The 11,783-nt window shown below is 37.3% G+C and overlaps 1 protein-coding gene across 1 annotated transcript; it reads left to right on the forward strand.

Annotated features, from left to right (window-relative positions):
* The first annotated feature begins 1,729 nt into the window (after positions 1-1,729).
* Positions 1,730-11,709, forward strand: LOC145786135 (uncharacterized). The gene is made up of 9 exons (XM_082597789.1): positions 1,730-1,921; positions 2,507-2,640; positions 4,069-4,114; positions 4,508-4,579; positions 4,702-4,772; positions 5,580-5,655; positions 8,859-8,921; positions 9,929-9,998; positions 10,382-11,709. Exons 1-9 carry the CDS (start codon positions 1,808-1,810, stop codon positions 10,462-10,464), a joined length of 729 nt encoding a protein of 242 aa, XP_082453915.1. The 5' UTR covers positions 1,730-1,807; the 3' UTR covers positions 10,465-11,709.
* The last annotated feature ends 74 nt before the right edge of the window (positions 11,710-11,783 follow it).

The following is an 11,783-nucleotide window of genomic DNA, read 5'->3' on the forward strand; positions in this document are numbered from 1 at the left end:
ATTTTATAAATAGATCAAACACAGAATTTGGCAAGAAGTCCATGCAGGTTTTGGGACCAATGCTCTGGTCAGAGGTTCCAAGTAGGCTAAAAAACTTATCATTTCATTGTTTCAAAAAAGAAATCAAAACGTTAATTTTACAAAGCTACAGTGCATCGTAAGTGATATGTTATGGAAACCAACTTGTCAGTTTCTTCGGAAGCTTGATTATTTTCTGCTTGCTTTATGGAATTTTGTGTTTTGGCTACGTTATCATCAATATGTTTTTTTTGTGCGTATGCTGTTGTTGAAGCGCGGGAACGTTTCAATTATTATTTTTTCTCTTGTAAGCTTATTTTAAATGGCAAAATCGTAATTTCCGTAGGGTGGCAATTGACTAGTAGACCGTATGGTTGTCTCGTTGTCTCCCTGTCGGTATGGGAATTTGTGTAACTTTTGTACTGTGTATATTGCATATTTCAAACATGTACCTATGTTCCTGTTACTGACAAATAAAACATTGATTCTTCTTCTTCTTTACTACATCGATTTTGCAGCCTAAGTTAGTAAAACTGGTTCCTACTTTTGTAAAAGAATATCTAATTATTTATTGCTTGAATTTGTTGTTTATCAAACAATACATCACTTCTTGTGGCATGTGCTAAAACATTGCATCACCATTAATTTACCATGTTAAATTTACATCTCTAATTGCATGACTCTTCATAAGTTTCAAAACTTTATTTCACCAAAATTGCTTCTTGCGTCAGTATCTTTTATTGAATTCATCTTTAATCATCATACAATAGCAAACCAATGGCATTGCTATAGGCTCCTTCTTGGAGGGGTGCAACCTAATTCGTACCCTGAACAATTTGTACCCTCATTTCGTACCCTGAAAAGATTGAGAGAAAAAATAGCACAAAGCCGAAATCGCTAATCGGAGTTTCAGCAAAAATTTTAAAGTTTGGGATAGGGTTAGGGTTAAGCGGAAACTCTGATTTGTGTGCTATTTTGGCTTTTTTAATTTTTTTTCTGATTTTTTCAGGGTACGATTGGTTCAGGGTACGAATTAGGTTGCATCCCTCTTAAAGCAATAAGCCCTAACGAATGGTTTTATGAAAGAAGTGTTGATGAACCAAACCCTTAGGCTGCTATTGGTGCGTTGATACCTTTACCGTTTTCGACAACAGGGCACAGCTGGCAATCTTTTCTTGAATCGTTTGCACTCTGTCGATTGTACATTAAATTTAATGTAATTTGTAAAAGGAAAAAATCGGACATCATCCTTTGATGTTTCTGTGTAAAGCTTTTCCCATTGTTTTTCTTTCATCTGTATGCTGAAAGCCGATCTTTACTGGCCAATTTATATTTCAAAACTTCTTAGCTTGTAACATAGAAAATTAACCTTAAGTTTCAAATTGGCATAGCCTAGTTGTAAGATTAACAGAATTTAATTCATTACGGAACAAGATGCTTTCCAACATTGTATCTTTTTTAAATTCTTTGCTAGTACAGTAATTCTTTTCAATCAGGTCTGAAATTTGTTTTATTTCTAAATTCCTGTTATCGTTTTGCTTAGTCTGGAATTTCTCCACTTTGATTGGTCTTAAATTTTCTAATCTGACCACAATTAGTCAACTTCATTTTGCAAAGCACTCCAAACAATGAATCGTTTCCTCCTCATGATCTTTGTGTTCAGCTTTCGAATACGGTGTTAAAGTTTTTGTTTGATTCTTTGTTTAGGATCAAGACAACGCTATATTACTTGTAAGCTGATAAATTCATATATATTCAAATATTAAAGTTAGGTTATATTATTTACAACATGGAAGCAATTAAGAAAAAGATTACATCTCTAAAAAAGGAAATAGAGAATAGAGAAGATAAAATTGAAGACCTAAATGGAAAATGCAAGGAGAAATCTGCTGAAAAACTAGATGTAAGTTGGAGTTTTTGTTGAAATACCATATTGTAACAAAGCAAGTCTTTATGATGCGATCTGTACGTAACTGTACTTAAATGATGCAAGACACGAATGATGCGATACTTTGTTATTTCTTAAGCTTGCAAAATCTATATAGACTTTCATTTATTTGCTTAATTATTGAATAGTCAGACACACATGTTTCTTTCTGTTTGTTTCTCTATTGACCATCCACTTTGCAAAATACTGTTTACTCATATGATATCGCTACCTGCAATAAACAGTCTTGTAAAAAAGTAAAGTAACGCCCAAGTTGCCTGGTGACCAACTGAAACGACAATCTGACTTATGCTGTGCAAGTGACCTGTGTAAAAGACATGTTTTGTTGTTTTTCGCATAAACTTTTGACAGGTGGCCCCACACACAGGTGACAACACAGGCAATAAATTCTGTCATTTTTACAGTGATTCAATGTCTGCAGATGTTGAATCAATGTAAAAATGATGGATTTTGCTGTCTGGGAATCTTCAAAGTGTTGTATGTCAAACATGGCCGATTGCCTTGTAGGTCGTTATTTAATCTTTCCAATGTATTTTAAAGTTGGCAGAGGAAAACAAAATATTGCACCAGAAGCTTGGTGCAATAGAAGAAGAGATTGATGCTGCTGAGGACCAGTTACGTAAATATAAAAAAGACCTTGAAGAAGTTGAAAAACAAAGAGATGACAATGATAGGTAAGTTTATATATAAATGCAAATTTTACTTTAACAACACATGATGTGGATTTTGTTAATTCATGATTAAAATGTATGAGGCATTCCATTGTAAATCAACAAATTTCAGAAAGAAATGTAACCACTAGGTTTCAAAAGGTGTTGGTTTTGATATATTTTGTTGTTTTAAAAATTTGAAGTTGGGCAAAAAAAAATTTTGAAAATCGGACAAGCGGTTTTTGAGATATCGCGTTTTGAAATTTTGTCGTTGTCACCAGGTGGCGATGTTGATGTTCCCAATGTTTTTTGATTTTAGGGTTATATTTGGGGTAGAAAGTTGGTTGAAGTGTCTATTCCACCATTTTTCATGATGCAGATTTCAAAAATGGTCTCAATTTTAGTCTAAAAGCATTAGCTAAGGAGTTATGGAGCATTTCAAAAAATTTGGGGGACCAAATGCCAACCCTCAAATTGTCATATGGGCAACGAGATATCCCAAAAAAATTTTCTGTTCTTTAAAGTTTCTTGCATATACTTCATGATAGTATAACATTTCTTTATGAGACTTTTGTCCTTTTTGCACAATGCAACCTTATATCAAAGATTTATTAATGCAATATTTGAATGATGCTTGCTTATGATGTCATAATAACAAATTACAGATTTCCCCAAAAAAATTTTTTTCATTGTGAAAATTGCCCGGGAGAACTAAATTTGACTGCAATTTTGAAACAAGGGCTGGTTTTCCTGGGCAATTTTCACAACAAAAAAAGTTTTTTGGGGAAATCTGTAATTTGTTATTGTGACATCATAAGCATGCATCATTCAAATATTGCATTAATAGATCATATAACGTCTCATGCATGTCTTTGATAAAAGGTTGTATTGTGAAAAAAGGACAAAAGTCTCATAAATAAACAGTATATTATCATGAAGTATACGCAAGAAACTTTAAAGAACAAAACATTTTTTTGGGATATCTTGTTGCCCACATGGAAATTTGGAGGTTGGCATTTGGTCCCCCAATTTTTTTAAATGCCACACAACTCCCTATCTAATTCTTGTAGATTAAAATTGACATCATTTTTGAATTCTGCATTATGAAAAATGGTGTAATAGACACTTCAACCGACATTCTACCTCAAATATATTCCTAAAATCAAAAAACATTTGGCACATCAACAGTGTCACCTAGTGACAACCACAAAACTTCAGAACGCGATATCTCGAAAACCGCTTGTCCAATTTTCAAAAAAATTTTTTGCCGAGATGCATTTTTCACATAGTAGCCTATAACATATGCTTTAGTCATCAAAATTGAAGACTTAGTGGTTATTTGGATTTGTTGAATTATAATGAAATGCCTCGTATGTTAACGATGTGGATACTGCAAGCAATGAAAAAAACGATTGTTTACAGACATGTGACATATTATTATGTCTTTTTCAGAAACTTAAAAACTCTTACTGAAAATAAGAACTCAGCTGCATATAAGGTAAGCTAAAGATTTACATGAATATTAATTTCTTTGCCCGCAAGGGACTGATACCATCCCATAGCACAGTGTTGTCTATTCTGCAGTAAATCTCAGTCATTTGCATCAGCAACAGTTGAGTTTGGTGTGATCACTGATCATATTCGTCCAATATTTCGTCCCAAGTTTTCTAAGTTCTTTCCCTTGTTGCTTCCTAACAGATAGATTTAGACATGCGATATTTCAAATTCTAGGAAGATAGCTCTTATTGTTGATACAAACTAAAAGAACAGATTGTTTTCGCGATAAATCGAAGGTCGTTCTGTATTGGACTTTATAAACAATCTTGTGAATTTTGCATGCATCAAGGCAACTATCATTGTACCATATTTATTATATATACTGTATATACAGTTGGAGACCCAAATAGGCGGTCTGAAAGAAGCAAAGGCAAATGCTGAAGAAGCAGAAACCAAGTATGAGGACGTAAGTATCTGTTGTTTAAAAAGTACTTCAATGGTTTTTGAACAGCGTTACACTTTGTGTGGCATTGCATGACTCCAGAATCGCTTTCTAAATGTTTAGCGAGTGCGTTCATAATTTTCCAGGCCGTTAACAAATTAAAGACGCTGGAGGAAGATCTGGATAGATGTGAGGAGAGAGCCGAGCTTGCAGAAGCGTAAGTTGAACTTTATTCTATGGATCGGTCGTGGTTCAATGTATTTTTGATTTTGATATGTTTTGACGGCTAGATCTGCCGACGTTTTTATCATTTTGCCATTAAACTACGCAATAGAGCAGCTGTTTATAACAACAGCGCCAGATTGGGATTGTTTACGCAGTGGAAGTGATATGATATGCTTCATTGCTGCTTCTATACTGAGCCAATTTAAGGTTGTATAATATATATGGGTCTGCTACTATTCGGTGAGTCCGATTCGGTGAGAGCCTTTTCGGTGAGAGCCTTTTTTCGAAGAGTTCCTTATTCGGTGATTTTTTTTGAAAATTATCGTGTACCGTAGCCTAATTGTCATTGCCGCTTTTACATCGTTTTAACGTCGCTAAACGTTGAAATAATACCCTTACCCTAACCCTAAAACGGCAATGATAATTAGGCTACGGTACCCGATAATTTAAAAAAAAAATCACCGAATAGGGCTCTCACCGAATAGGGAACTCACCGAATCGGACTCACCAAAACGGGCCATTCCGTGTATATATAATATATAAAAACGTTCAAATGAAAAAAATCATAGGTTTCCTCTTCGTTGAATTATTTTGCTTCATACAGAGCTTGTCTTTTTTCAATAATCGTGTTGTTTTAGTTTTTATAATGTCCGCCACATTAAAGTTTAATAGCTACACCTGGAGTTTCTATTGTTCGGTTTATAGCACTCCATGGCCAGTCACCTTGTAAGTGCGTTAATCACACAAATAGGCTAACATCATTTTACTTTCCTGCTCAACATTACGTTGTATATCACAGTCGGAACAAAGAGTTGTGCGCAGAGTGCCAGTCACTAACTGGAGATATTTCTTCCTACAAAGCATCTGAATCTTCGGTGAGGATCGCTGAGTGTTAAGTTTGTTTTTTGTTTTTTTCAGCACGTTTGTACTGTTCACATCTCAAATAGATCAGGGTTACTCAACTAATCTTAACAAAGGTCCAGTTTGACAAGTTGAATATTTTTAGCGGTCCGGTGAATAAGTTATTTCGCTAGCAACCACGAAAGTTAAACTATCTGCACCAAACCACTTTTTTAGGTAAAATTAGAGATATACCGATATATCGGTATCGGTGATATCGGCCATTTTTTAAGTATCGGCATCGGTATCGGCAAAATTTGGCCGATACTGTGGCCGATACTATACACGTAAAAAAAGGCGTTTGCTGCGGATTTTTTGCAGAAGCAAATATATAGATTTTTTTAAAGTGGTAACTAACGTCACATTGAAGTAGAAAAATAACCTTTTCAAATTTTTGATACCTCACACTCCCATGACTTCATGCGCGCAGTGCCGCGCACCTTTTGGCATTGTTTGCTTACAGTGATTCTTTCACTCAAACAAAACGTTTTGTTTCAGCAGTTTTGCGTTGTTCGATTCTTAAGTTGTGAAGGAGGCTCAATTTCTCCAATATTTATCATTTGTGTTTCTTTTTTCTCTCAACAGAGGATAAAACCAGGCCAAGACTACCCAGGTGGCGGGAATTTGTAGTTTTGCATCGTTTTTGCGTTGCTGGACGTTTGAGGGACCCGTGTGGCTTGGTTGTTTTTGGTGGGCTGGTTCTGTCAGTTTATGATTTGGTTTCCGCCTTTCGTTGTGGTGGACTCACCAGGCTTGAACAAAGTCGTGGCGGAGTGGGTGGGCTCGGCGTGGGGGCGGTGGGACTGCGAATCTTCACTGAACTAATCAATAAGTGGTCTTGTTGCACCTGGGATGGGGCCTCATTGTAAGGGGGGAGTGTCCTTCCCTGCTGTCGGCATGGGGTTGGCGCTCACTGGTGCGGCGGGCTGTTGCGATTCGCTGGCCATAACGGTGTAGCTTCCACGCTAGCCATTTAGATCATCCAATCAACTATATGTTTCTCGGCAGCCGTTTTGTAGCAAGAATTGACATCGACAAGAATTGAAATGGCTAGTGTGGAAGCTGCACCGTTGTGGTTGGTGGGTCACGGCAGCTCGCTGTGCTGGTGAGTGCTCAGCCTTGTGCTGGTGGCCGGGGGGGACGCTCCTTTCTTCGCAATGAGGTTGTCATCTTGGGCGCAACGGGACCATTTTGATTGGTTTGGTGAGGATTCGTGGTCCCATTGCTTTCTTTTTGGGCCTACTTATTCTGCCGTGACATTGTTTGGGCTTGGTGAGTTTGTTGCGGCTAAGGGTGGAAGTTAATTCGCCGACTGGTGGAGCCGGCTTGCTGGGGGCAGCCGAGTTGCATGGGTTTTGAGCGTTTGTCGGGGTGGGAGCGATGCAGAATTGTGCATTTTTGCTACCTGGGTAGTCTTGGCCTGGCAAAAGCTTTTCAACCAAACGAAAAGCGCCCTTAGGTTGCACATTACTTGTCGAATAGTTTTTGTACGACTACACAAATCACTTGGTTTACATTTTACATCTTATTATCAATTATTATGATAGCCTATTTGGAGAGTTTGCGCAAACACTTTTTTTCAGAAACCCCAATTATGATGTAGGCTACGGTAATGTTTCTTCCCTTATACCCCAATCCTCAATTACGGTGGCCTTTCATTACTAAAACCTACTATTATGACACAGCAATGCGGTTGAGATTGGATTCTTGAATCTTTAATAAATTATGCCAATTGAAAGCTTTTTTTAAGAGTTTTATGCAAATAAGGTAAAACTTAACATTTGATATAATTCCTTGCAAATACCAAAATTGCTTCTTTTTGTAACACCAAAGTATCGGCCAAAATATCGGTATCAGTATCGGTATCGGCCTAAAAAAAGTGATATCGGTATCGGCCAAAATATTGGTATCGGTACATCTCTAGGTAAAATGTAACTCAAATTGGATTTCTGAAAAAATGTAGGGGAGTCTGGGAGTCGAAGCCTCCCAGCAACTAGGATAATCACATTAAAAATTGCTTCCTCCCAGTAGAAATCTGTTTAAAGAAGCCCTGAAACGTGACAATGAGGTTATTCTTCCAAAAGCTCAAGGGCCATCATCAACACCCAGAAGGTCCGGATTCGGACCGCGTTCCGCCAGTTGAGTAGCCCTGGTCTAGATGTTAGTGCAGGTCTCGCTCTCGATGTTGAAAAGGAAAAACCGTGAAAAATTTGTTGATGCCACATCTTAGTTCAATTTTGTTTTTCTCGTTACTGCTGTTTTAATGTTTCGGTAAATATATATACATGAAGGCATTTGTGTTGACGATTGTGTTGACAACTAATCAGGCCGTCAGTATTCGCGAGGCAGCGTTTATGCAAAATTATCACACACTCAGCATTTTCAATAACCATCCAGTAAATCATGTAAAAAAAAGATGACTTTTTTCAAATTTAAATTACACCCCAACCAGCAAAATCTGAAAACGTTGAATCAATGTAAAAATGATGGATTTTTCTGTCTGAGACATTTATGGTTGCGAAGAAAATGTTATTCCAGTCATAAACAGCTACCATCTCGGTCATATTATAAGAACCACCTACCAACTGTCTTGAAGAAACTGCGGCGTGAAATGCAGGAATATTATGTTGAAGCACACCTGGAGATGCGGCCTGATTTGTCACATTTTGCGGATTTTGATTACAGCTACTGCTAGTGCTTAACCGACATTTTTTGAAATGTTTTCACTTTTTGCGGTTTCCTAATGTCAAAAAACTTTTTTGTTGCCTTGGGGAAGCAGTAGCAAATGAGAAAAAGTAAGTTGAAAAACGCAAAATCAGACTGTTATTGAAAATTAACAGTCTGACTAAAATCTACAAAATCAAATTTTCTTTGTTTTTCAACATGTGAGGATGTTAAAACCTATTGTGTCATCTGGGGAAAAGAATAAAGAAAGCGTAAAAATCTAATTTTTTCGAAAAAATTATTTAAACGTTCGCCCAAAGTTAGAAAAACCTGGAAATTTCTGCAAAATGTGACAAATCAGGCCGTATCTTTAGGTGGCCATGGTTGAAGAGAAATTAAACCTCTCAATAGAATTAATCAATTAGTGCTCTTGTTTTTTATTCTGGACATTTTCTCCTTAAGTGCCCTAAAAATTTCAAGTTTGTTTGTTTACCATAAAATGTGTTGCTTGCAGATGAAAGACAAACAAGGGAATGCTGAGAGCAAAATACAGGAACTCCGGATGCAACTTGAAGAGGTGCCAATGATTTTAACTGTATTTTTTTTCTGAACTTGTTGTCTTGCCAGAGTAGCATGTTATAGCGGACCGAGTGCCGTTTTAGAATTAATTGCATTGAAAAAAATGTTAGTTCAAGAATAACTCTCCTGCGCCTTTGTCGTGTTTGTGCGAGAACATCAGACAGATCTTATGGGTTCTTAAACTTTAAAAACTTGTGCTCACTCAACTAAAAACTCAACGGTCATGATTCGTGTTTTACCCTCAAACGAATCTTCAAGTCCCACAGAACGGCATGTCATCTGTTCATTTATTGCTTGCAGTTAGCAGTTGAATGGGATAATTGCACCTGGCTGGCTGTTTTACCTTTTCCATTGATTTTTTTATTGCACAACTCTGCTGTCATACCATGAGTCCAATTCGACCTGCATTTGAATTTAATCACCGTATAAAGCGAGTAGGGAAGAATTGATACTACGACTAAGCTTTCAGAGTTCAAAATGGCAACTTTTACTATTTGGAACGTTTCAAGCGTTAACGTTACCGTAGGGAAACCACTTGTAAGCATTGGTATTTACGGACACATGAAATTGGAGGCTTACCATCTAAGTATTTTATTATAGGTCCTGCGCTTCTGCACAATCCCAAACAGCACAGCAAGCGTATTTTTTACATTGCTTCAAGGTCAATATAAAAACAACGATTGATTTGATGTCTGGGATATCTATTTATACGATTTAACCTCTCTTGTTCCCTGAATCCCCGTATATGCACAAAATAAAGTGATTGCAGTGGTATCCTTCATTCGCATTCGTCCTGACATACCCCAAGACAGTGTTGAATGCAAATACGCTTTTGATAAGAGTCACCGGAGCAGAGCATTACGTTGAATGGTCACCAGCATTATGTTCACTTGGGGATCCGTCTGTTTGGCAGTGATTGCAAAGGGATCTTCATTATAAAAATGTAAGAGACCACTGTCGGACGTAATATGCACAACCACTTAAATCGTTTTCGTGTTTTTTTAGAGCATAGACGAGAGAGACTCTGCCGAAAAGGAATGCATTCGACTCGAAAAAGACATTGAACAGCAAGAAGGTGCCTACTTTTCCAAGTTGCTTTGTAAACTAAAACGTTTGAATATTTCAATCTTTACGTACCCTTGAAAAATCGAGTTGGAAATCGAACCCACGTCATCGAAATGACTACTTCCCTGAGCCTTTAAACGGATAGGCTACGCTACCGACGGCGATTCGAGAAGACTCGCGCTCACTATACCACGTGCATGAGTCACATGACTGCAATCAATCGATTTAAATCCTACCTTCTGATTGGTTAATAAACCTCGTCTGCTGCAGCGACCTGCAGATTTAGAATACGCGTACTGTGCAATATTGCATTTTTTAACTTTAGCACTGTGCGCGTGTCCATTTTTAGCATGTTGAAACTTCGTCGTTTTATGGTGATTATTCCATTTTCAGATGAGCTCGAAAAGATTAAACAGGAAAGTGACACAGCGAAAGCAGAACTTGATGCCGTCATGCAGGAATTGAATGACTTGTAAATTACGTGTGCGGCTGTCGTCTGGTGACAATAAGATTTCAAGTACGACACTTTTAACGAAAAAAAGCGACTGCTGCTGTCAACCTACTTATGATTTGTGTCTTACATGCTCTAGGGAAGCCTTCAAAGAAACAAAAGTGATGCTGATTTTTTTTGCGTTTTAATAAGCCTACTTTGTAATGCTGTCGTGTCCATCAACTATCTTATCTCGCAAAATAATCCATTTTTTAGTATTTTTGCTCGTTTAAAGTTTTATTGCAGAGCTTTCAGCTATTTTTAACAGAAACTGCTAGAAGCGAAGCTTTAAAAATTCACATATCGTGTATCTATCGCTCTAACCGTATTTCTTTTCCTAACTCAGAGATGGAAGTCGGGCTGTGGTTCCTAAAAATTAAGCTAACAAGACTAAGGGCCTCGTGTTCAGACAGCTCGTTTCCGTCTCCATTCTAACCATGTTGGTTCTTTTTGTAGTTTTTTCCGCACCGTAGTTTTTTCGTGTATTTTCCACAATCTCAAGCGTGCCTTCGCAAAAGTGCTTCCTTTTTTAGCAGATATGACTAAAAACCGGCGTTATTCAAAATATAATCTGAGCCAGTCATTGTGAGAGGCTGTTTAATGTTTAAATGTCATTGGCGCCTTTGCTTGTCAGAACCGCCATATTGGGAGTAAAAACCCAAGCAAGCAAATCGTGCTTTTGGAAACTTGAACAGGCCCTAATTTAAAGCCGGGTTTTTATGTTACTGTACACATCATGTTAAAGATGCACTCATTTAACTGTTTACAAATGATTCCATTGCACTAACTGAGTATTTTTAAATGAGGTTTTGAAAATGATATTTTATTTTTGCATGAAACGAATACCGGCGAAGTTATGACGTCGGTGTTGTGTTCAATCGGCTGTGCATAGACCAAACGTTTTGTTTTGTAAATAGGCTTAGTGTAATGCAAATGGCGAAACTGCTGTACCGAAGTAGGATTGTTCGAACTAATAACATTTGAAATTCTGTTTCAAGAGCGGTCCCAGACAGCAAAGTCCGTCATTTTTACATTTTTTACAATTGAGAAAACGCATTTCAAATTATTGTTTTGAACATTCCTAACTTGAAACTACTGTAGCCTGTATTGCTCTCGTACGCTTTTGGTGCACTATATTTAGATAGGTTCATCCATCAGTGATTTCGTTGTTGAAAACGAACCTGCTTGGAACCTTGCAACTGCATTGCAATTATAACACTTATGGAACTGACGGGTGATTGACTTCTCAACGTTGGTGTTTATCAGAGTGTCAAAATAACAGCAGCGGTTCGGTGTTTCACTGAA

Source organism: Aplidium turbinatum, chromosome 17 (genome assembly GCF_918807975.1).
Source record: "Aplidium turbinatum chromosome 17, kaAplTurb1.1, whole genome shotgun sequence".
In the NCBI taxonomy this organism is placed as follows: domain Eukaryota; kingdom Metazoa; phylum Chordata; class Ascidiacea; order Aplousobranchia; family Polyclinidae; genus Aplidium; species Aplidium turbinatum.